At 37.4% G+C, this 27,112-nt stretch overlaps 1 protein-coding gene across 2 annotated transcripts; it reads right to left on the bottom strand.

Moving 5' to 3' along the window:
* Positions 1-656: 656 nt before the first annotated feature.
* On the bottom strand, positions 657-27,112 carry LOC100369578 (uncharacterized). Of its 2 annotated transcripts, none has more exons than XM_085500745.1 (16): positions 27,075-27,112; positions 25,437-25,635; positions 25,045-25,119; positions 15,894-16,156; positions 14,120-15,340; positions 13,664-13,757; positions 12,823-13,007; positions 11,543-12,328; positions 9,830-9,871; positions 8,774-8,908; positions 7,250-7,378; positions 6,625-6,854; positions 6,082-6,198; positions 5,419-5,567; positions 4,920-5,063; positions 657-4,404 (listed from the first exon to the last, which is right to left on the bottom strand). In XM_085500745.1, exons 1-16 carry the CDS (start codon positions 27,084-27,086, stop codon positions 4,145-4,147), a joined length of 4,041 nt encoding a protein of 1,346 aa, XP_085356871.1. In that variant the 5' UTR covers positions 27,087-27,112; the 3' UTR covers positions 657-4,144. The 2 variants fall into 2 exon arrangements, with proteins under 2 accessions (XP_085356871.1, XP_085356877.1); XM_085500751.1 differs by having other exon boundaries at positions 25,455-25,635.

Here is a 27,112-nt window from a genome sequence, read left to right as displayed (position 1 = left end):
GAGGAAAGTGTTCCTCCCTCATTTGACAAGTAGGCCACTGTGGTCGTATTTTCGCAACATAATGTACAAGGAACTTTCTGTCCTGAACAGATGCTAGGAAAATGCCAAATGCAAGTTGATTTAATTTCAGTTAATTTATGTGCTTGCAGGCTTGTCTGATGTTCCATTGCTTGTCAGGCAGGTGGTGTCATAGAAACCCCTATTAACAAATGATCTGATTTAGACCACGAGTGATTCTAGACATCCGATTAATAGTCTGACAAGACTGTCTAGAAAGATGCTGAAGGATGCCTGTGCAGTAAACAGCAGTAGGTGAATAGGTCCGAGGCTCAAGGTAATACTGAGGTGAAGGGGCAGAGAATTCAAACTTATCAGGTGCCACATAATTCACTGCAACAGTGTAAATATAATGTTGGTTTTTTAATTAACCATAGAATCATTTGGCAAATATGCCTAATTAAATATCAACCTTATGCAAGTATGTAGACATAACCTCTATCAAGGGCAAACTCCCATTTTGAAATATTTTTCGACTAAATGTTAATCAAATAATATTTTATATAGTGGGACAAACTTCATAACGCATACATAGTGAGAGAGAGAGAACCTCCAGTTCATGTTCTTAACACACATGTACTAAAAAATAAGAAGTGCAATCAAGATCAGTATCTTTTATTTTCATTTCCCTCTTATTCACACAATACCAGAATATCAAAAGTTCTATTTTGATGGCAAAAACACACATATTTATAGAAAAATAACAAATCATGTAGTGTACACTGCAGATAGCACCACTGAAGCTAGAATACATTTCAAAAGTTGGTCAATATGCGTAATATTAACTGCGAAAAAGTTAAGTTTTCTTTTATTGGCAGAAAGGCATGATTTTTGTCCAACTGCCACAAATGAAATAGACATTAGAATTGCAAAATAGCACACAAATTATCACATGACCCTCCATTAAATTAAAATTGTACAATAAAGTAGGCATTGAAGTAAATGCCAGTCAGGAGATGAATAAAAGATGAGCTGCAAGACACAGGGACTGTGCACCAAATGAGATGTAGTTTATAGAAAAATACTTGATAATCTACCAACACCTGGCTTTTTTTTCTTTTTCTGAGAAGCAGCTCATCTTCACTCAACTCCAATTAAATATCAATTTGAAGTCAGCTATAAGTAAAAAAAACTACATATTTAAATTAGTGATGGTGATAGAATTGACCACATGTACACAAATCATGTTTACCCATCAATTTGAGAAGACAATTCTGAATACACATATAGCATATTTATAAATGACAAGAATCCTGCAGTAAAGCTTGTAGATATGATGACAGTAGCACCAAGAAAGAGACAATAGACCACCAACGAAAATGGCCGACAAGATTTTGTTACGAGTAAGAGAGAGCCACAGGACTTATTGTCCTTTAAGTTATGTTATGTTCCATTTTTTGTGGTCATTGTGTCCACTGCTCCTCTGACCTACGTAAGTACGGTATTTGGGACTGTGGACATAAAAACAAGTATTGTGTCTCAATTTCAACTACATCAGTTATTTGCATACAAGGTCCATTAAGTGACATAGGATAATAATTCATGTGTTAGGAATAACTGCAAGTTTTGTATCAGTGGACTGGCATCTTGAAGAAAATGAGTCAACGATTATTACAAAATGTTGTCCCACTTAACTGTCTACTGTGATAGTGATGAAAATTATATGGTTTACAGCACTCTAAAATGTGCTTTTAGTGACAAAAATCATTATAAAAGTAAATTAAATTCCAGCAATCAATGTAAATACTATACATGTCACACAAGTAGATAAAAGCATGGCAGATGCAAGATTCAAATAAACTGGATGGATCTCATTACCCACCCTTAACAGTCATTGCCGGAATGTGGACACTGAGAGCAAAGAATATACAATGTATACCAAAACACATCAAATCACTTGCAAAAAGTGTTCAAAGTCACAGCTATTGTGGCTTTAATGAATAACATTATGAATGCGTTGTGAGGTATTCTTTTGAATATGTATGGGGTGTATTTCTCCCTATGTCGTACCAATACAATACCGAAACTACTACATAGTTTACACAGACCTTGTACTTGTACCTATATACTGATTTAAGTCATCGATAAATGTAAATAAATTAATGCAAATTAATAAACAATCTCCTTGCAAGTTTTAAATGTATTTCTTAAGAGCTTCGCAATCTGTAAATTTTTTTGTGGAAACTAAGTGAAGTAGTCGTGCTGTGTACAGAATCTGAGTTTCCGAAAAAATGCTCCTAAAAGGAATAGGAAATGAAGTGTTTTTTGTAAGAGTGCTGAATCTGTTAAGCACACCTTTCCAGCAATTTCCTTACAAAGGTTGTAGCTTACATGAATGCAAGACCATTATTAGCATGGCCATTGCTTTGATGCATATTTGCCAGTCGTGAAAAACTGAGGAGATTTCTAACTAAATATCAACAAAAATAAACTATGTTGTCGCTGCAAACAACATTGATTTTCACCTACCAAGTCAGCAAAGTTGCAGGGTTTAACTCAGTGTTCACAAAACAAGTCATGCTGCACAATATAATTAAATAAACCAGCAACAATAACATGTGAATGAAGATGATATTTTCAACCTTTTGTGTAATATTAGGTACTGCATTTGATACACTGCTCATTTTGGATGAAATGTATTAGACAAGTTCTCATTATGTTTGGGTTTGTGTAAACAAAAAAACATATTTTAGGAAAATTTTGTACAACTAACTCATCATGATTGGTACAAAACTGAAGATGCTATAAAAAAAACGTGCGTTTTAAACCATATATTTCAGATTCAGATACAATCAATGTCGATTGCAACCGACAACATGTATTCATTTCTTACTGAGGTGATTCATCATCACAATACACTAATAGAAAAATATTCTTGACACATGGAGCCGGAAACAGCCACTGGTGGCGCTGTATACAATCACGATCTATTGAGGCTTGCCGTAGCTTATGTGTAAATCGCAGAAACAGTTGTTAAATTTGGTGACCAGTTTAGAATGATAGAAAGCGTTTATAATCTTCAAATTACCACAATAGACAGAGTGGGGGTCAAGACCGAATATACGTGATTCCAGTGTTTGATACTAAATCTTTTCTATTAATAATTTCACTTTCAAATAATATTTATGAGATATGTCTAAGTTACCTCGTTAAAAGTTATTAGCACATTGTGTACGCAGTGTGCATGCTTCAGGCTCTTTTTCCGTATTCCACAACTCATGCGTCATCACAGTGAGGTCAATTGAAGTTTACGTTCCACGCAATGCAACATTCAGCACTGTCAATGAGGTTTCACCACATTGATGGTGCTAAACGTTGTGTTCGTATTTGAAGCCCACGTGTAAGTGACACTACCAGATATATACAACAACTAACAAGCCACACCAACCAAGCGATAGCTGAGGATTTGTACACACTCCCACCATGTCATAGGCGGTAATTAGTAATTACAATTCTGGTTTACCCATTAATCTGGATTCTTGGATGTAAGCAGACAAATGAAAAATTTCTTCCCATCATGAAAAAAGATCAAGCTGTACAAAAGCCAAAAAAAAAATCTTTGGTTAACATATAGAAAATAATAATTTGGAACATGTAGATTAGTGACTTGACCTTCAAAAACAGGATTTATGGTATACACAAGAATTTCATTGTAAATACAAAGAAAGAGACATTTTTGGCAATTTTTAGTTTTACACCCTAATACTTAACACCATATTTTCTCTATTTGAAGCAATATTTTGTAGAGATTAATGTCGTATGTCACAACAGATACAGAGCAACTGACTGACACTACTATTTAGTGCTTCTAATAGGGAAAATACAGTACACGTAGATCACTACATCAATTCAAATGAGCATTTCACTGTTCAATCAAAACTGTAAGGTCAGGTTGGAAGGGCTCTAGAAAATCTTTATTCCGGACAGAATCTAGAGCGAATATAAATAGCTAAGAATAGAAATCTTAATTCCCATGAGCAACAGCAAGGCTTGACAGAGTAAGAATAGTCTTATAGCCTCTGACGAGTAAAATTGCCATTCAGACAACTGAATGTCAACTCGCCTTAATAGATTATAGTAAGTGAGTTTAAAATTTAATGTCAAGCCCTGTGACAGTTGCACATGAAGTGGCTCCAGTGGAGGATTGCTTGCTGCAGCCAGGTATCACCGCAGCACATGAGGTATCGGCACCAATGGGAGACTGCAGCTGTTGTAACAACAGGTCAATTTCATCATGGTTTAAATCGCATCCCTCACGGGTCTCGGCAGTCGCACTATCTGAGTTCTCAGTCTGGAATTCTTGTTTTACTATTGATCTAAGAGCTGAATAAAAGTCATGCTGGATGCCTGTGATATAGAATGAAAACAATCCATTTTTAGTTGCATAAAAATGACCACTCATCAAATTCCAGTTTCTCATTACCTCCAGGATCAGCAAGTTTTTTTTCCCAATGGGATTACGGTAAGTGGAATATACAGGTCAGAAATAATTAAAGGGTGGTGGATGAGGGTCCCATGCAACAAATGCATAGTCAACTTCACAAAATTCAAAGATGCTGCATGATGACCACCGGCCGTTAATTCTAATTTGGGGTGCGTGTTCAGAATAATTTGCAGTTTTCTGTGATCTGACATCAATGTGATTATGCTCTTTGATTTGAATCTTGCCATTTTTTATTTTGCCAAAGAGATTCATTCATTGAGCTTTGAATATAAAAGTTCATCGGTAATCATAGGTTTGCTCTGAGATTGTTTAAGATTAGGGCAATTTTTAGTATTGTTGCCAATGAGAAATCAATTACAGGTCTGTATAGCATGCCAGGCAATACTGCTCGCATCATGTTAGTTTAATTCTGTCTCACCTTTCTTTTGGTAAAACAAGACATAGACACTGGCTGCATCCTCTGAAGTTGGTTCTTGTTTTGTAGTCATCTCATCATTAAAGTAACACCACTGGTTAGTCAAAGGGTTTTTTGTAAATGCTGTGTAGTGACCGGCATTAACACCTGAAAGCAAGCAAACCATGGCATGTTCTTAATATTCTTGAAAATCGCATTACCGCCAAGTGTCATTTGCATACTGAAATCAGATCACCATATCTCTTTTTCTACACACCAGGAGTGGTTGTTTAATCATTAATGCACAAGACAGTATTCAAGATAGGGTACTCGTAGGTAACATTTCCACTTCATTGATACAAAACTTGCATTAATGTCTAGTATTATTATATGGCATAATATGATATGTGAATAACTATCACAGAAACATACACAGTCGAGGTAATCATGATTTCTGAAACCACAAATCTAACATAACGCCAAAGCTGGCTATCAACTGACTTTGTCTTTTCAATGTACTCACCTCCAAAATGACAAACAGCACTCTGAAGGTCATAGGTCAAAGACTGACCATTGGTTGGTCCAGATGTATAAGAAGAGACATCCAAGTTTTCTACAGGGAAGAGTACTTTATTGTCCAGTTTGGTACTGCACAATTCATGAAATACAAACCTGCAAAAAATTACAAATATGTATTGAATTTTCAGTTCTATTATCCTACATGTAAAGTAATTGACATGTAAATAGGCATGTAAATAGACATGTGAATAGACATGTATATGAATGCCAATTATGACCAGTGACTGTAAATGATGGGCAATGATTATATATTCATGTTTTACCTTTTTGTTGTTGTTGTTGACATTTCAATCAAATCAAAACAAATAAGCATACTTTTATTTATTCCTCATATCCAAACAGTTTTTAATCATGAATTATTTAATCTACTTCCACGAAAAGACCACCTGTCTATAAAAGACAATTTCTTTAAGACTAATACCTTTGGTGGTTGTTTCTAACCTTTCCAATGAATGTAAATACATGTGTTGCTGTGTCAATTGAATTGTTAAATAACTATAAGTGTAAGTGACAAGAGTAAAGAACATTAGAAATATAATCTACTCAGCAGAAAAGATAGCAGTCATGGTATAAGAAAGGTATGATTCAAATTGTTTGTGTAACCAACCTTTTCAAGTAGACAACTAGTGTATCAGGGTATCTCCATACTGTCAGGGTCTTTCTAGCACATTGGTTCCGTTCACATTTCGGACAGTACCAGGGATTATGCTCATCTAATATTTCACTAAATAGAAACAAACACAGATGTTACAAAAAAAAAAGATGTACAGGAATATTGAACAAGTAGCCTCTTGGTTGAGATAGCTCCACTGTTAGCGATGCACGTTTCAAAGCAAGAACTGAAGATACAATTAGAAAATGAACAGATCTGTGCTACCCACATGTATAAGATCAAAGCAATCAGACTTGTGGATTGTAACAAGAATTAGAAAATATCACTTTTTACCAACAAATATTCATCAAAATTAGAGAATTGAAGATATCCCGAAATGAAAAAAATCTGAGAGAGGTCTGCCCAAGGTACAAATACAAAGCACTAAGAATTGTAGAATTGTAGTTTTCAAGAAGAAGTCGAAATTGTAAAAAGTTGAGACGATAGCGGAGCTAAAAATATAACATATATACACTAGCAAATAATTAACTCATTTACCTTTCTGTAAAAGCATAAAAGCATTCTTGTAAAGTTAGGGGTTCAGTGCTCCTTAAGTCCTTCATCGATTCATGGTCGGTCACCTGCTGGCTATATTGTAAGATGGTCGTAGAGACATCTGCACAGACCACTGTAAGATGATCATCAGACTGTAACGTGATTTCAACCTCGCGTACCAATTCACAACCATTGCAATGCAGGTTATACATACAGCGTGAACAGTGGTAACCCTAAAGATACACAAAGTAAATTGTTTAATTTTCAGTTTTGATCCGAAAACATCCAAATTTATCCTACAATCCATGCACGTTTCTGTGACACTCTGACAATGCAAGTATGGATGTTTGATTAAAGCTTGTTATTCATTTGATTATTGTTTTTTCCAGGAGTTACTGAAATTATTTCAGAAGTCTCTTTGAACCTTTGAAAGCACATTGATTCTAGGCTAACTCAAAGATATGAAAGACTATATCAGTAGGATATCACAACAGTTTGCACACAGGGTTCATAGCACCAAGCGCCAATTAATTTCCAAATAATTTTTCCTGTAATTTAAAGACAACTCAAAGACTTTCAAAGAATTTTCCCAATACTATGAACCCTGGCACAATACACAGTAGCATACCTGTCCATCAGTGAGTACAACTTTGTAAGGCGTTTGATATGGCATCAATCTTTCAATTGCACTAAAGAGAACTTCACCTTGTACTTTGTTACCCATGTAAATCATACTGGGATGACCAAATAATTTCATCTAAAAACAAAACAAAATTTGATTTATTATTCAGATTAACACCGTTTGATCTAAAGAAAAATCTCTATCCATAACTAGTGATAGTACAAATGTATGAGACAACAGCAGGTTATGATGAAAAAAAGGACATGTTTATTACACCTATTATGACAATCTCCTGTGACTGACATGCCAAGTATTGATTTGCCTGGCTTTCTCAGATGTCAAAACTAATCAGTTTTTGTTCATCGCAGTGTGTCATCTTTATTCCCAGTGCACATGAAAGCATTTCACTCAAAACACACATGTTGGGAATGTCAAAATATTTTTGTAAGTGGAAACATTTCTTCTATACTGCCTGTCTATAGCGTACCTACTCAGCCAAATTTTCTAAATTTGATTTCTTTTCTTGGCTTCACTGACGATGTGACCAGCTTGATAAATGCAGGACAAACATTTAAAGGACTTTCAACTAAAGTCTAACATAAACAATGTTACAGTCATCAGAATCCTTAGACAATTTATTTTTGAATCCATGCCACAAGACTGAATGTTGGCTGGCATGCACACAAGACTTTGCGAAAGCAATGCTGATGCCTATCCTACTAGAAACTTCTAGATGGCGTACATGTGACGAGTAACAGTAACTGAAGTATAGAAACAACTCTGCTACTGACTGATGCATTTTGTGCTGATCATTCCTTCCAGCGCAATGTACTTTTACATGGACTTGGCCAGATAAGGGACCGGGTTATGATTGATCATATAATATTACATGAAAATTCTGTGATACATGCATCATAATTTGTGAAGTTGAGAAACCAAGAATTACAGATTTTTCACATAAAAACCTCATCAATATACATAACTATCACTTGTGACCTAGCTAGTATACTTGTATACATGCTGAAAGCGTACCGGTACTGTGAATGACACATACACACGAGTTTGTGGAACACTTCATAATTAATGACTTAATTTCTAAATAAGGGAATACCAATTTTGGGTGTTTGGTTAATGGCTGTTTGGCATAAAATGTCACATATAAAACACTACTGTTTGTATGTTCGCTGTAATTTGGATATACAGGGGCACTCAATAGAGAGACTTGTCAATAGAGAAATGCCAGATATACACAAAGAATATGTATGTAGTTAAAGAGATAAAAATAGTTAAGACCATCGTGAGAAAGCATTTTGCAAATTGATAATATGATATCATCTTACAGTATTATGTGTGATAATTGTGAAAACACAATTACACCCCCATACTTGCTTTCATAGTAGCGCATACATTTATGGAAATTTTAGAGGTGTGTCATAGTCAAATTAAGATACAGCATACAATAGAATATCATGGTATTATGTTTGCAGTGACATGAAGAAACAAGGAGACTACAGTACAAGAGATACATACATTAAGTTGGCCATCTTCCTCATAATCGTATCTGAATTGCACTGGTAGGGTTAATACTCGTCTTGAAGACTTAGTGTCATTGGATGGAGGAGCAGCTACAAAATCTTCAGCTGGGTTCACTTCTATTGTGCAAACCTAGGAAAACAAAAAAATCATAACTTAATACATGTACGTCCTCCTTCAAAGCTGATTAAAATGTTGTTTCATATGTTTCATGATGTTTCATCACTTTTTAATTCAAAAGTGAAGCATCCCATGTTTTCATCAAGGCTAGATGATCAAACAGATGTATCATTCTAATATCCTGCTTTCAATATAGTTTTCTATTAAATTGTATAAAATACATCTAGAATACTATCTGATCACTAAATGCAAGCTGCACACTTATCTAAAGCACAGACTTCGTTTTTTTATAATTAATCTGACTATAAACAAGTACCAGTGGCACAAGTTGTTTGCCTTCTCCATGATGAAGACAATTTTCAGCACTACATGTGAGTGAGATCTCATGTGATTCAGCAAATGATCGCATCACGGGTTATAACCTACACTCTAAAGTAGGTATGTATTTGAGTGATTATCTTTTCAGCGGGACTAATAATTTTATAATGTTAAGCCATAACAGCAAGGTAATGTTTACAAGAATATATACAAGGTATATTGATACACGTTCCAAAAATAGACATTTTTAAATTCAAAAATATTTTATTATTTGTTAAAAATTTATTTATATTATCATTCAAATGAAGTCTATTCCAAACGTAACATTATTCTTACATTACTGGTACATGTAGTCATGATATTCATACAGCTGTAAATTTTATACATTAAGTTTATGAACTTATCAATGGCGTTGTGGAGAAGTGAGAAATGTACTATAGAAGTAGTAAAGTCAATGATAAACTAACTCACTGACAGCGCTGTCAGTGAAAAAAGGGAAGTGTCCTTTGATTCTGAACATTCTATACTCGTTCTACTTGAGTTTTCGTCTGAAGCTTTTCTCAAGATACAATTCTAATTCAACTGAGAGAAAGAAAGTTGGCAAAATATACTTACAGGGCACTGTAAACCAGCAAGTCCATAATGTTTGGAAGTTGCCTAGTAGAGTAGAAAAGGAAACAAGTCATTGAAAATGACACAGTCCTCGTTAAGTTCTCTTTTTGCTCGTCATATTAAAGCGGAGGGGTTGTCGCGAGCATGTCCTTGAAACTTGAGTTCCAAGTGGCGTATACAACAGATTGTTTATTTACATCAAAACACGTGTTTCGTGTCATAGTAATATGGCCAAAATAAAAACAGTCGTTATTCAGCCATCTTTGATCTGATTATGAAACACACTGATATGTATGATGTGTGTGCCAAATACGAATGAAAATGGTACATAATTGTGGAAATATAGTAGTAAGTCCAAAAAGTCAGATGGCTGTCAATCGGCCATCCTTGACCAGATATTTTGAAACGAATTGTCATGGACATACATCCTAACATGTATAAAGTACATGTATGTGCCAAATTTGAATGAAAACTGACAGAGCACGTCCAAGATACTGCATAAAAAAACAAAAACAAGATGCCTGCCAGTCGACCATCTTTGATCCAATTGCAAAATAAATCGTCATGGACATGTATCCTAACATGTATAATCTATGTACCAAGTTTGAATGACAACTGACAAAGCATGTCCAAAATACAACATTTTCAAAAAACAAGATGGCTGCCAGTTGGCCATTTTGAATTGAATCGCTAAACCACTGCATGTGCATATGTCCCACATAAGGTACTAGGCACATGCAAAGAATGAACGGAATCGGTCCACAGGATTCTGAAATATGACGTTGGATAGACTGACACACGGACAGACGGACACACAGACGGTCGGACAGACAAACTCAGGAACTCACGGACGGTCGGGGACATGTATCCTAACATGTATGATCTATGTACTAAATTTGAATGAAAACTGACAAAGCATGTCCAAAATACGACATTTTCAAAAAATAAGATGGCTGCCAGTCGGCCATCTTTGATCCAATTGTGAAATAAATCATCATGGACATGTATCCTAACATGTATAATCTATGTACCAAGTTTGAATGAAAACTGACAAAGCATGTCCAAAATACAACATTTTCAAAAACAAGATGGCTGCCAGTCGGCCATTTTGAATCAAATCGCTAAACCACTGCATGTGCATATGTCCCACATAAAGTACTAGGCACATGCAAAGAATGAACAGAATCAGTCCAAGGGATTCTGAGATATGACTCCGGACGGACGCACGGACACACGGAGACCGAATTATAAGTCCCCGTTTTCGGACTTCGTCCGAACAGGGACTAAAAACATGAATTCATCAAGATAGTTGAATGTGTATATATATCATACATGTACTGCTCACTACAGCTGTGATTATTAGCGCCCTCATAAGTTAATTTGTAAATACTTTTGTTTTTACCATATTGAACTTATTTGTCAAAGTGAGTTCAGAGTTCCCCCCTGGTCTTATAATCATGGCAGTTTTACCATGATTAGCTACTGAAATACCACACTTGAACTTTCAACAAACATTACAGACTATTGATATTGATAATTATTTGAGTTGTTACAAAAAAAACACATGCAAATGATTGTATTATTAGGCAAATTAGTGCCATGCTTCAGGAGAACACCAAAAGTTGGAAACCCAAATCTCATAATTTCTTGCCGAATACATTTGCACTTGCTTTTCAAATCCTGGTATGATGTATACGTTCAAAAATTCAGACTCACCTCTAAACAGATGTGGCACAGAGCACCGCCACATTCCATGTGCGTAAGAAGTTCATGATCAGGAAGTTCTTCTAAGCAGATAGCGCAGGATCTCCAATCAGATGAAATTCCACCTGAAGCCACAGTGCTGGTAGTAGCTGTATTGTTTTGTGTGAGAGTGCCATCACTCCATGGTTTCATGTCAGCATTATTTGGTACCCAACTTGTGTTAAAATCCTCAGTTCTCACATTTATCTCATTGTTTTTATTATCTGTACATGGTGAATCAATTGGTGCGGACGTGTCGCTAGTTTGACTAGTTGAGGCGATAGCACTAATATCAGTGGTCATGTCAGCATCTCCGCTTGCTCCAATACACTCACTTGAAGCTGGTCCATCAGTACATGTATGTGAATAAAGATTGGAGTCAAAATATCCAATATTGCTGAATATATCACTGCCCTGAGCTGTATCACTCTCTGAAGATTGCATCACTACATCTCCAGCTTCACAATGTGGGTCTTCTAGCTTGTCTGATCTACTGCTGATGTCATCACCTTCAACAATGACATCATCAACAGTTGTGCACACATCACCGGCTTCAGTTATGACATCATCATCATTCTTCATGTTCCAATTACAGCCAGGATTACCAGTTTCAACCATGGCAAAGTCACTGAATGTACTGAATAGATTATTTGGGTGTATTTGCTGGCTTTCTAGTTCTGATTCTGGCTTGGGTGACATTTCAAAGGCATATATCATCCGATAATCATCATTTACATACCGCAGGTGTGTTCCATCCTCCTAGATTTACAAAATTATAATAATTATTTTAGATGTATATAAATATTTATGACACAATGTGAGAAAGAAAGGTGATACAGCCAAATATTGTTCCTGTGTTCTATCCCAGAATACAGTGTGGTGGTACCGCCACAGTGCTTTGTTTTACCACCACACTGGTGTGACTCTGCCACAGTCATTACATGTATTCAGACTACCACAGCGCCATTTCCACTGTACCATTCTTGACTTTTCAAATCAAACTGACAAGTTGCTGAAAACCTAAAACTTGTGTGTAGTTGTAATGCTCTTGATGTAATAACAGTTTTGTAATCAATAATTTTGTCCATTGAAAAGGTTAAATATCAAAATTTTTGTTTGAAATAATTATGCAAATAATATGCAAATTAGCATGTAAATTTATACCGCCAAAGTGGTTTAAATTTGTGGGAAGAACACTGCGACAACAAGCATAGTGGAAATGTATCCAATAGCGATAAGAGGTATTTACTTACCAATATTCTAGCCACGTGGTTGTCGAACACCTCAGCAAGGATAATGTCATTTGGTGGTGGTACATTTCCACCAAATACCATGTTAACTAGGGAAGACCTGAGATGTCTCACGGTCTCCATTTTCAAAAGGTTGAAAAGATATCTGGTTGGATAGTGAAGGCGATTTAGAGGAACCCATGTCACAGCTGTAAGATATCAAATCACATCTCAATTGAAATTTGTTAAGAAAACTGACAGTGTACCAGTTACTAGCATGACTTGTAGGAGTGAGTGGTGCGTCCTGACTGAACAACATCAGACCTCACTAACACCTGACAGAATTGGCAAAGTTCACGCCTTCTTGCAATGAGTTTAATGAATATTCATTTTGGTGGTCATGGTAACACTGTCCATCAAAGTAATGTTTGCATTGTCAGCTAAAATCACATAAATAAACTCTGGCGTGAATGATTACTCATTGATGGCTATCACTATCTGACGTTCCTGCAATTTGATTGGTACCATCAAAAAATCATGGGCGGAAGTGAAATACTACATTGTTCTGTCAGGCATGTGTTGGGTTTGGAGCACCTCGGAAGGTGCAACTCATGTGACCTTGTCAGGCTAACCAGTTACAAGTTACTGTCATTATCACACTACTTGTTTATTATGCATGTTTTAATGAGTATGTTAATCATTACATTTTTTGTTGGTTGAATAATTATGCGAATTGTTACTGCCAGTGGTTTATATTTCTGGGAGAAAACTGATGTATAAAACATATAATTGCTTTATCACCATAGAACACATAGAATTTAGATAAGGTGTTACGAATTTTGTAGTGAAACTAAGTAAACCTTACCGATTTGTCTTTCCATGCCATGAGGTAACGGAAGTGATAGATACATGAAGGGTTCAAAAGTCACGGAAACATGATCACAAGAAGAACATATGACCTAAGTAAATACAAAAGAATCAGTGAAGTAATCTTAGTTTCCAAACAGCAGTGTGAGGGCGCTTTAACGCAGAGTTTAATTCAGTGTGGCACCCAAGTTTCAAACCCGCAATACACTTATCTAGTAACTGATATAGCATGGTTAGTTTTGAAGTTGTCTATATCCAGGCTTCGTGTCTCAGTTTATTTACCTTGCATTTCATAATAATATGAGATTATAATGAGTAAACAGCAAAGTGTATGCATGAACACAGTATCAAATCACCTATAGCTATGACCGTTGCTGCCCCCTTTAAGCATAAGGAGATGCTGTTTTCAGTGGTGGGTTATAATTAATAAAGTTAATATTTAATGCAAACTTACCGTACTCTTGAACTGACCCTGAAAAGTATCAATGATGACTGAGCGGTTTCTTTGTAAATACTTATGCCATTCCTTTTCAGCTTCGAAGAATTCAATCTCTTCTCTACTTGCCCTCTGCTCATTCACACCCACACGGTCAGTAGTTAACGCACTGCTACAAGGATTTTTAGAAAGAGCTGCCTTGTCAACTAAAATGGTCTGGTTATTGGCAAACGGGATGTGTTTGCAAACAGTCGCATCTTTCACTAGAGCTTTGAAGTCTTGCGAACAACCTGCGATGCTTTCAACAACAATGTCCAAAGTTTCTGTCTTCTTGTAATCCAGGTTACGTTCTATGGTAAATGGTTCCAGGGCAAATTTTCCCAGTTTCTCGTCACTGTTGAATGTATTATTGCAACTCTCGTTATTGGCACTGATAGGAAATTTTGACGCAGTGTTTGCATACAAATTAGTATCTTTCCTGCGACACATCACTATGTCCTTCATCTTCTGAACTTCTTCCATGTCCTGCGACACGTTAAATACATCGTAGGGTCCTTCCCTGATAACATCCCGGCCTTGGAGGAGAAGTGATTTGAGAATAGTCCCGCCATCATCATCATCCATTTTCATTCTTTTTATTGATTCTAAATCCCTTTCCTCATCCATATCTTGCAGTGTAATTTTCCCAGTCACCTCCTCCCCACCCAAATTCCCAAACCTATTTTTTTTATCCACCGGTAGATTTGTCTTTTTAAATCTTGGGGACCTGGGGCTTGTGTCATTCATATTTTCAACCATATTCTTCAATGGAGACTTCTGTTTTGAAGTGGGAGACTTGTCATTTTTGGGGAATTTATCACTGTCCACAGCAATCATAGGAGTTGGGCTGTCTTCCCTTAAAACATTAGTGTTGAGTGTTTTAACATCTTTCATGTAAAACTCCTCAATACTTGGCAGTTTTGTGATATTTATAACATTATCTTGGGTTGAAGAGTCCTCTAAAATTGATGTATCCATACTCTCTTCTTGTTCAGAGACACTCATCTCAGATCTACTCTCTTCGCTTTCCTCCTCAACCTCATTCTTCTCTAAAACATCTGATGTACTCTCTTCAGTCTCTTTTTCTCCCGCATCGGTAGACACCTCCGAGACGTCTTCCTCATTATGTAATTCCTTGGCATGGTTAAGTTCTTCATGGAGACTATCAAGAAGTAAGGCTAAGAACTCTTGGCCATCATGCTACAAACAAAATAAAAGATGATACATTATCAATGAGCTACAGAATATTGACTATAAAACAATGTAAATATCTAGGTGGGTTCATGAAATGATGGCATATCATAACATTTGTTTGTTTGAATAGTTTAATTTAGAGCCTAGTTGGAATATAGCGCTTGACACGAGGTTCTCTCTTACACAATCATGGGCTGTGTCTTATCGGTTTATTGCAGCATACTAGGCTCAAGCTAGTTAACACAGTTATTTATGCTGGCTTAAGCAGACTTGAGCTGTTCCGATAAAATGCTGTCGTGTTAACAACATATATGTTAAATGGGAATATCATTTCCCAGACAAAATACAAAACAAACTTTTAAGCTGAAAATTCAGTATTAAAAAAAATCGCACTCAACACAGATGAAAGATTATAACTTGCAGTTGCAGAAACCTCAAGTCTAACTACAGACCTTATTATATCTGGGATTTAATTTATGCGGGTCACTTCTACTCTAGGAAATAAATGATAAATGCTTCATGTTCACCAGCCAACATCAAAATTACGAATTACCCTTACCTGTCTGTAATCTTTAAACTGTGTGTGCACAAAGCCAAGTGTTTCTTTAAACTCAGATGGATGTAACACTGAGTATTCTCCGCTCCAGAACTTACAAACCAAAGCGCTAAATTTCTCAATCAAAGAATCTTTGGGAATCTTTTCTTCTTCAAGTAAGAAACAACAGAGACTTGGGCAACTCAGCAAACACTGTAGACCTGAATTCATGAAGCAAGTGTTGCCAAGGTTTTTCAAACCACAAACTCCAACTTCAGCATTTCCATCTACGGAACAAAGACATAAAAGACTTAAAATCGTGCCTATAACCATAGGCATTTTAGAATGCATTGTCAGCAGGGTGAGCATGACCTCTGAAAACTTTACATCAGAAGACACAAATGTAACACACAAAGAAAACTGGGTCCCAATAGGCTTTCAGTGGTAAACTTTTTACCAATTTTATCTGAGGTATCGGTAGGTAAAAGTAGCTGTTAGGTTACCGTTATTCTAACAGTAAGCTTGCATAATATTTTTTGGGGCATACCTAGGATGTCCAGGCATTATTTATTGGCAAAATTGCGTACTTTCTACAAAGCACAGACGCTGACATGGAAATGATGAAATGCATTACACCACAGTGTGGCGTCACACCTAGGGGGGATAATGTGACTGGATAGATGATAACACAATTTATTACATTAAAGGCCCATTTCAGTCACCCCTGGCGATTGTGAATTGCTTGAACACTGTATGTTTACATAACCCCCTGTCTTGTATTCACAGCTGATAACACTAATCCTATGAAGCACCAATGTGTATAGCGCTCCAGTCAGGAACATATTGTAAAACATGTTGAAGAAGTGACATGCAATTTTAGCAAATTGTGGTAAAATGACGTTGATTTCTTGTTTTCACAATACATTGTACTTGTCTGTCGCGTGCCAAAACAAATGCGCAGTTATCATCTCCATAAAAACAAAGAAAAACTATCAAGTGTAATCAGGAAGGGCTCCGGATTACTGTATACAAATCTCCAAGCCTTGGTAAACACTATTGTCTTTTCTGTATAAAACACAATCAATTTTCTGGTTGGTTTTATTATTGAATGAGACATCTTGATGTTCACATCATGCTTCGTTATATAACATATCAAACATTCTTTGCTGTGGTTACCTGATCCAAATTCTGAGAAAGACGACGAAAGAGCTGCAAATTTTGCATGCATGAATGCTGCTGTCACTGATGAGCTGTCAACCGCTGGAAATGAATCGTTTAAAGTTGATCGACTAAACCGAAAAAGACCACGATCCTATGCAGGGTTCTCCCCAGCAGACAGAGAGTGCTGGATGATATGAATATTCATGAGCTCATTAATATGCATGAACTCATTAATATTCAAAATGGCCACAGGGAATATTTCTTTCAACAGTCAAAACACTAGTGAGAAGACAGGTCATATGTAATGATATTTATTATACAGTATGGAAGATTACAACACAACACAGGATAAATAATACACAAACAAATCATCTTTGAAGACATGATGCATAACAAATTGAAGGCACAAAATAATTACTACAGTTACAATATGAAATATTTTTTTAAATTAATGTTGTTTTATGAAGTCAGCCAAAATAAAATAATGTTTCAAAAAAGTACATCTATAACTTATTTTCTGTATTTTTGTTTTGAGAAAAATCAATAGCTACTGGAAATTTAACCCTTTTCCGGTCAAGTCGGTGAAAAACCGCCGTCAATATGGGTATGCTAGAATTTCCCACTCCAGCTAGCTAACTGGTTAAGTCGTTGAAAAACGGCCTGCTATTTAGGTTGCTCAGACGGTCAAGCGTTTATAATACGTTGTACGGAACCTGATATTTTACACTTGCGAAATTATGGAAGAAGATAATTTGTTTTTGATTCCGTCAAGTCAAATAAATTAACCAAGTAATAAAGAATGTAATTCTATACTCTCGTCTGCTCATTTCACTATTTTACCGTCACAACGCAACGTTTGCGACGACGTAAAAAAAACGCCTTGACCACATTGCAAACTGCAGCATTATAACCGTATTTGAACGATACGATTCACGATTATAACGGTAGTAACGTATTTTGACCAGCTTGGCAAATAGTCCCGGCACTTAGAATGAATAGCATGACGGATTCAAACGGCTGAGCTTAGAATGTCGGCAATCACCAACGTAAAATGACCGGGACAGCTGTTGGGAAATATTCAAGTCCACGTGATTTCACCGTCTGAGCCAGCTATGTGTATGCAAATTGTAACCAATCCGTGTTCGAAAAAATAACATATTTATTTACATAATAATAAATATTCAAATTGTGGCGAGATGCAGTCTTGTCGACATCTGGTCATTCAGTATAAATATGGCCGAAGAAAGTGAGATAAAGCCGAGACTCGCGGTGTGCCTACTTTCCGACACGTACGTCAAAATGCCGTCTTTTACAGATAGGAAGTGTTTTATGAAGGCAAGAAGGAAACTGAAAAAAAAGCGTCAATCGTGCAGTGGCACAGGGAGTGATAAGTTTGACATTGACATGGCAGATTTTTCACCAGCAAAGCGTGGGAAAAGAAAGAAATCCAAAGCAAAGGAAACTTTTGATGTCGGTGAGTTACCAGCCGAGCGTACCACGGACACCAGTGATAATAGTCCACTCCAGAAAAGGCGTAAAAAGAAAAAGAACAAACGCAAGTCGGAGACTGTCTCCTCGGACAACGAACATGCAATTACAGAAGAAAGCCGTTCGAAAGACTGCAGGGGCAAACCAGGAGGCAAACGTAAATCGAAGACGAACCGTAAAGTAGTTGAATCGCCAGTTGCCGACAAAGCAAATACCGAAGAAACAGGAGTTGGTCACGCAGAAACACAACGTGTTGTCGAAAATGTGATACAATTTTTGCAAGACAATGTTTGCGATTTCGAACCGTCCACATCCGCCACAACTGCCAACACAGAAAAGCAGGGGCCTGAACATATCGACCAGGCGAGTACGCAACAAAACGTCGATGTCGCCAAAGAAATGGTACAAGAAAATGTATGCGATACAGAACAATCAACGCTTGCGAGTTTCCCCGAAAAACAAACTATTAAAAAACGTGTTGTGTATGCACACGCATCGCCAATGGACACGCGTGATGATGAACTTGTATTGGACGAAAAAACTGGTGAACTACGACACAAAATACCAGATGACTTCATAGTTGCAAATGACGATACAGATTCAGAAATCGATGAAGATCGTGCTGAGAATGACGATTTTTTAGAGCAACGTTACCCGCCAGCACTCGATAGCGACATTGAAATTGAATCAGACACAGAAATTGGCGCTACATTCGATTATGTTGCCTCCAGCACTGGTGAATGGAGAATGGCCACGGAGGAAGACGGCGATATATTTACCATTCCAGTTTTTGAACACGAACCTGGACCAACTTTCGAACTGCCTTCCTATGCTCGTGAGGTGGAATATTTCTACAAATTTATCCCACCAGAACTGATAGAACTAGCTTCCACCGAGACTAATAAATACGCCAAATATCATCAAAAATACATTGCAAAAAAATTAAATGCTCGCTGGCGTAATACAAATTTCAGCGAAATGCAAGCATTCTTTGGTGTGATGATATATATGGGTGTTGATCACAAATCGGCAATCGACGATTATTGGTCAAGTGACCCCTTTCTGTCGAACATGGGAATTGCATCAGTAATGACTCGGGCCAGATTTCAAATTCTAATGCGTTATTTCCATTTAGCTGATCCAGTAAATGACCCACGGCGGGATCCTGACATTGAACGTCGTCGTCAACGATCAGAGGCCGACCCGTTGTATAAAATCAACCCGTGGCTGAAACCCATACTCGAAAATTGTCGGCAATATTATCAGATGGGACAGGAAATTTCGATTGACGAGGGTATGGTGAGATTCAAGGGAAGGTCCATGTTTAAGCAGAGATTGCCCCACAAACCCGACCGTGATGGCTTCAAAATATGGCAGGTGTGCGACTCAACAACGTCTTACATTGCGAACTTTGAACCGTATTTGGGAGTGAAATATAAAACTACAAATGAAGGAAGAAAGAAAGAAACTGGGACAATCAAGAAGACTGTGCACCGGTTGTTACAGCCCTTCACAGAAAAAAACCATATTCTTTTCTGTGATTCGCTTTTTACGTCGGTCAACACAGCCCTTGAATTACAAGACAAGAAAGTGTACATGGTCGGTAGTTTTAGCAGGCGAAATCGAAAAACCATGCCACCGCAATTAATTCCTGAGGGGAAAAGCAAGAAGCTGAAATTGAAAATTGGTGAAATGAAAGCAGCAACTAGACCGGACGACACTATCAATATTACTGCATACCAAGATGACAGCGCACAGTTATTAATTTTAAATACGGTTTACCCCCCACTGGCTACTTCCGCAGAAGCAGTAGATGACGAGAGACACGTGCCTGTATCGTTACAATGTTATAGACAACACATGGGTGGCGTAGATCGGTCGAACCAAAGGCGAAAATACTATCACACGGGCAGAAAAAAACAATCGTTGGTGGATCTACATGGCCTGTTAACCTCATAGATGTTGCATTGGTCAATGCTTACGAATGTTTCAAGGCATTGAATCGCACGACTAAAGTTACTCACAAATTCTTCAATATCCGCACAGGAAAACAACTGATTGGTGGACACTCGAGTAGAATTCAAAAGTCCATAAGAGAAGTTGGCTCCAAGTAACACGTCGTTTATTCGTAGTGAAAACATGGATTCACACGAAATATGCAGACTATCCGGGCGTCAAAAATCGTGTAAGCAGTGCAGCAAGGACGGGAGAAAAACATCGAGTGGCCGATTATCAGAAACATCGAAAGGATGCCCAATTTGTAAAGTTCACCTTCATGCGGGCGAATGTTTCGCTGCTTTTCATCACAACATGGCACTGAGGGGAAAACGCACCGTGGGAACACAAACACGAAGTACGGAAGAGCAGCCCTCGACATCAGGCAGACGCATGGGAGCAGCCCGCCGGGGTGGACGACTAAGAAAGGCGTACAACAAATAAATTTGGGACTGATTACAGCGTCACGAACTGTACAATAGTTTGAGTTGGTGAAAATACGTTATCGTTAATTTAGTTTCATGCTCAATCTGTATTTATACGTTTTAATGTCAGGATAGTTCATCGGGTTTAGTCGGTGGAAATACGTCTCTGCGTGAGTATATATACACGCCAAGTCCCTGCAGTTACGTTCTCGCTAGTTCGTTTTATTTCAAGTCGTTAAATATACGTTGAAATGTTTAGTTAGTTAATCGGGTCATGTCGGTGAATATACGTTGCCGTGTGAAGGTAACCCCGATCAAGTCGTTGCATGTACGTTATCATTAGTTTTAGTCTCAGTTTGAGTCGTTAAATATACGTTGTAAGTGTGGACTTACTCGTACAGTCAAGTCGGTTAATATACGTTAGAGCTTGAATATAACATCAGTTAAGTCACGGAAAGTATGAAATAATGTTGTAATATGTTACACATGTAGTTCAAGTCGTTGAATATACGTTGCAATTTGAAATGTACGCTGACGGGTCGAGTACGTCAAACACGTTTTCCCCAGTACATGTCCCAACTATCCCCATACTCACGCGTTTTTTTTTTCTTCTTACTTCGAACTTGCATTCATGTAGTGACCTTGTACTTGCTTGTAATGTGTTTTCAATTAAGTAATATTTATTTCAATGTTTAACACGTGTTTATTGAGACTGTACAAAGGGCAAAACATCGTTACTGAACGACAGTAAAAAATGTGTATTGAAATAAAACGGTGATTTTTTTTTTACGAGAAATTGTTGTCCATGGTGGTAATGAAGTGTGTATGCGAACAGATTGCAAAAAATGTGAAAACTGTGGTCGATACAGTCTGTTAACTTTGGCCTATTTTTGCAAAAATGTCAGGCAGGATAGCATGCACAGATGCTGGCTACTGGAGTGCATTGAATCATGACCGTTTTTCACAGACTTAACCTGATAGTGTGAAACTCCCCTGACCGGAAAAGGGTTAATGTTTGTATTTTTTGTTTTAAAAAAATGCTTCAGCCAAACGAAAATATTAAAGTGTGAAAATATTTTGTTATAAAGGCGGTCAAATTGGTTTGTTAAAATCCACACGCTTACTTCAACGATATGCGTCTATTTTTCATCTCTGCCCATCTCTTCACGGCACTTGAGTAGTTGTATGTGTCCACAGATGGACCGTCAACAGCAATTCTAATTAAACTGTCAAGACTGTCTTGACCCAGGCGATTTCGTGGAATTGTTTTTACCAATATTAATTGGGAAAAAGTTCTCTCAGAGTCGGCAGTATGGCATGGCAGAACGTGGTATATCTTGGCAAGTTGGACGATCTTCGAAAAATAGAATTGCAGCGACGGTGTAGTACATAGGACATCAACGACGGCACCAGGTTTCAGATTTGGTTGGTGTAAAATGGTGTTTTTTTTAATAATTTCTGAAGTTGCCCCATTCATTCACGGCATCTGCTGTAATGTCAGGCTGCTCCACGCGTTGGAGAAAATGACGAGACAGTTCTCTCACATCGGCGTTGCCATATGTAGTCGAGCTATCTCAGCGTAAACTATCGGGGTTGAATATACTAAAATGTCCGAGGATACCGCCATCTTTGTCTGGGAATCGTTGTTCGATGTTTGCAATCAATGTATCAATGTACTTCCCGTGGACGCTGTTTTTGAAAAAACTTGCATCATCGGCACATGTTTTCACTGTGATATCAGATTGTTGCAATTTGTTGATCAAGTCGGGTAACTGTTGTAGGTTTTGGCCGTCGTTGTGCTTCATGTCGGTTATTGTAGTAATTGTAGAACGGACCAATGGTTTCATACTACTATATTCAAACTCGCTGACTTGAAATGCCTTAGAAAGCCTGCTCACGTGTGGCAAGAGGTTGCACATTAGCAACATTGTAGCAATGAAGCGCCAGGACGACATAAGATTTTGGAGTTCAACTGCTTTTGCATCACTGCGTTCCTCTCCTTCACGGTCGAGACTCATCAGCACGGAAGCAAAAATATTCTTCAATCTGGTTACTGACAGATCGACACTGAGCCAGCGTGTAGATGATAGTTGAAGTAGTTTTAGTTCCTGCTCTCGTAGCGTAGTCTGGATAGCACTGAGCCCCACTGAACGAACAGCACTGTTGTCAAAATAGTCATATAATTGACGTAAAATCGACACGAATTTCTTTACATACGGTACTGCATTTGCGGCTTGTGATGATGCTAGTTGCAATCGGTGCACACAACAGTGAATTCCGATTGCAGTAGTACCGATAGCTATTTCCTGCAATCGTTTTACAACACCAGATCGCTTGCCGGTCATAACAGTGGCGCCGTCTGTTCCCACGCCAACCAATTTTTCGTAATCGAGTTCATTTTTCCGGAAATACGTTGTCACATGCCTGGTGATGTTTTCTGCGTTTAGTGTTACAGTATGAATGTCGTCAGCGTCTGGTTTCAGTGGCTCGATCATCTTCAAAAATTTGACACATAAATGTCCAGTTGAGTCCAAGTACCTACAGTTTAATGTTAATGTTACATTCCATGTATCACGATCAAATGGGTGCATGTTGAATTTTTGACACAATCGGCAAAACATCCCTTCATCATAACGACAGTAAAGCCACGCCTCACGACCTCTGACCCATTCCTTGCGGAAACCTGAAGACCGTTTCTGTTGTTGTGGTGATTTTGTATGATCTTTGTCGACGTCTACTCTGGTTTTCTTCTGAGTAGGATCGTGATTTTCTTCATTCTCTTCGCTGGGTTTCTTGCGTTTGCTGGACGTAATGAACTTGAGCATATTGGATAGATAAGTACGGTGTTCTCCCTGGCTAGACAATCATAAAATGATGCAGTTCAGCACGATTGCTGTGTTTTTATCCACTCATTTTCAATAGATTTGACTTGATTGACGAGAAAATTCAATTGTTTGTATTTTGTGAGTATGTAATTTTATCGACTTCACGTATAAAATAAAAGATCGTTTATCACGTCAATGAAAGCGGTGACACTTGTTTTCTTTCATGTAAACGTGACGTTGGGTCTCCACTCAGACCGGGCAACTTCAATGCGTTCCCTCCATGCTAAGTATGGTTTCACACTTACTAGTGTCGATTGCCACTGGGCCTCTTACGTCGCCAACTCGTTGAGTTGAGTTTCACGCCTATTGTTTTTTTTAATGAGTGATATAACCCAAGCTTTGATTAATCGCCCCTCTCAAACATTCTTTTGTCTTCCAGCGCTCTAGTTGAGTCATGGACAAAAACAATAGTGCCGGACGGCATCCTTGTGTGCCGGTCGCCAATTCTGAGTGCTGGACGGCCCCATCCAGTGTGGGGAGAACCCTGATCCTATGGTAATTATGATGACTAACCTTTTTACCAAAGTGACCTGGTAGCCATTTTTTTAAAAAGCGAGTTGTTCGTTTGTTGGCAGATGGCTGTATACTGTGTTTACACATGTGCCAACAAGTTTTGGAGACCAGTTTTAAAGTTAATCCAGCATTGAAACACATATGAACAAGATAAGCTAGCACCATTAGTTTAAGACCTCCTAAAATGGCAAATCTCAACTGGTACCCTGTACTTACAGAAACGGTTTTAGCATGTGTGAACAATAACGTCGTCTTAAAAGCATGCCCTCAATATCACCCTCGTTCTGGAGTTTCATTCATTGCAAGTATTTCAAAGAAACATGGTGGCCGATAACAACGCCGGCTCAATTTAGTCTTTATATATGTATGAACACAGGACCAATTAAAACCACTGATAACGATTGTTTTCCAAGTTGGTCAAGCTGGCTCTGTGGCACACCTGTGAACATGGTAATAGACATTCAAGCTTAGCAGCTCGTCAGTTTACCAGTTCATGTTTTAAAACTTTTATTCAACAAATTTTCAACTTCGACCTTATTTATTTTAATAAATACAACATTGAATCACTGCTGTGATATTCATAGTGATATTCATAAAAACGCAAAGGCTCATGGGTAGATGCTTTGTTTGTAAACAATGACTCGCTAAGGCCATCTGATGCATGCGCAGGTGACGACACCCCCGCTTTAAAGAATATTTGAAAATTACCTTTCACATCTGTACTCAAATGTTCCACTTCATCAGGTAAATATGGCCCATACATGGAACTCGGATAATCAGAAACTGAAAAAAATAAAACAGAAAAATTACGATCATAGATAAAGTAAAAAAGTGACTGAATTCAAGTACTGTGAAATACTTTATTTTCAGTAAGAATAAAATCCAGTGAATATGCATTTTTTTCTATATTTTACATTCATTCAAAATCAGTGAAAATAAATTCCATAGAAAACACCCAAAAAGTCTTTTCAGCGAAAATTAATTCCAGCTAAAATAAACTATTCTACAGTACTTGAAATTGTTGTTTGGCCTGAATTGTCACTTTTTTAAAGATAAGTAATTTTGCAACAATTTCACTTGATAGAATGGTCTTCTCATACCTGGAGCTAAGCTGTTACCTGCTTCCAATCCTGCAACAGCCTGACCATCATAAGTTTGTGTCGACGACAAAGTCAATAACTGTTGATCCTCACTCGAAGGCACCACATCCATCTTATCTGGTCCCATGAGACAGCAATTCCATAGGTCAGTAGGAGTAGTACCTTCTTTTGGACTTTCCGGAGTATTTTCACTTGTACTCTACGAAGTGAAAAATTAAATAGACTATGGTTATTGACATGGCACATCATTTACTGTGTGACAACTGCTTTTTTTGACAGGAAAGAAATGAATTAGCCACAATATTGGTTTTGCAGTGTATCATGGGAAAGCAATTCTTTTCATAAGAGTTTTGTCAATTTTGCATGTCACTAAAAATCATGAAATTTTGTAGCAGAGCAAATTTCTCAATAACTTTAGTGAGGATTTGTCTTCACCAATACCATAAAATCATGTCCACTCTAGCAGCAAAAATTAAACTTGGGTTAAATCTTTTTTTAGTAGTCATCTGCAACCCTGGACACCTATACCCAGCAATTTTTAGATGGATTCAGAGCATGGACAAGTGTATCATGATGGGTGCAGCAAATTAATGCACACTGTTTTGGACAAAACAAAAATGAACCAAAATACTAATATAATGACCAGAAATTTGATTTATTTGCAAAAATCTAAATTCTATAATTTGGTTAAATCATTGTCTGCTGAAAATCAAAGTTAGATTATCACTGACTGTGTAAGCAATTTGCAATAATGTGTCTGTAATAGCAGGAGTGTTTGTAAATATCAGCTGCTCTGACAACACAAGAGGGCTAGATCAACATTTTTGATGGTCTCATGGCATGGTGAAAATATGGCTAGTTAATTACTAGTATTGATGAAGTTAATAATATACCCTTCAGTACTGTAAGGTCTATGAGTTAATGCACACATAAACTGATATAATGATTACTGTGAAGCCATTCATTCATTGATGCATTCATGTCATCTAACATTGTAACACAAGCCCAATCCAAAAAATAAACATACAATTGTCTATAGTTTGTTAATTCATTTCCATAATAATAAACAAAGCAACAAAGATGTCGAGGCACTCTTTTTGCAACAACAAAAAAAGAGAGCATTTAGGGGTATATTTGGCTGAGAATGTTTGGACTAGAGATATTCATTATTTTCGGTAAAAGACTTGACAAGAGTACTTGAAAATAAAATAATAAATCATTACTTTAAATGTGTTATTGAATATGATAGTGGCACTCTTCACGAGCATGAATTAATGAAACAGCGATCGACGATGCTAGGTAAAATGTCATTTCAATGGTATTTACAACAGCGACATCGCCAAAATATTATAATAGTGTAAACCACCATGTCGGACAATAAAGCTCGAATCTAAGGGCTGAAAATATATGTTGATTTCGCATCATTGAAAACAAAAATATCACCGACGCTTCCCTGTTTGTTGAACACAGTCGGTATTATTGTCAAAAATCACCAAACACCAATATCACACCAGTAGTTTTATCGAAACTGTTGTGATCTTTATCAGTTGTCGCAAGAGAATACAACTTACGTGAAACCATGTGAAGCCGAGGAGACACAAATAGACAGACACAACAAAACTGAAAACTAAAATTTACCTGGTCCGCCATGTTGAAATAGGTCGGAATGCGAAATC

This window comes from Saccoglossus kowalevskii, chromosome 1, assembly GCF_978046115.1.
Source record: "Saccoglossus kowalevskii chromosome 1, keSacKowa6.1, whole genome shotgun sequence".
In the NCBI taxonomy this organism is placed as follows: Eukaryota; Metazoa; Hemichordata; class Enteropneusta; family Harrimaniidae; genus Saccoglossus; species Saccoglossus kowalevskii.
The sequence above is the reverse complement of the archived record's forward strand: the minus strand, read 5'-3'. Positions and strand labels throughout refer to the sequence as shown.

Excerpts from the sequence above, each read along its gene's own strand:
- LOC100369578 (XM_085500745.1), bottom strand. Across the intron at positions 25,120-25,436 it reads AGGTAACAGCTTAGCTCCAG|TTTCTGATTATCCGAGTTCC; the intron begins GTATGAGAAGAC and ends TATTTTTTTCAG. Across the intron at positions 12,329-12,822 it reads ACCACGTGGCTAGAATATTG|GAGGATGGAACACACCTGCG; the intron begins GTAAGTAAATAC and ends TTGTAAATCTAG.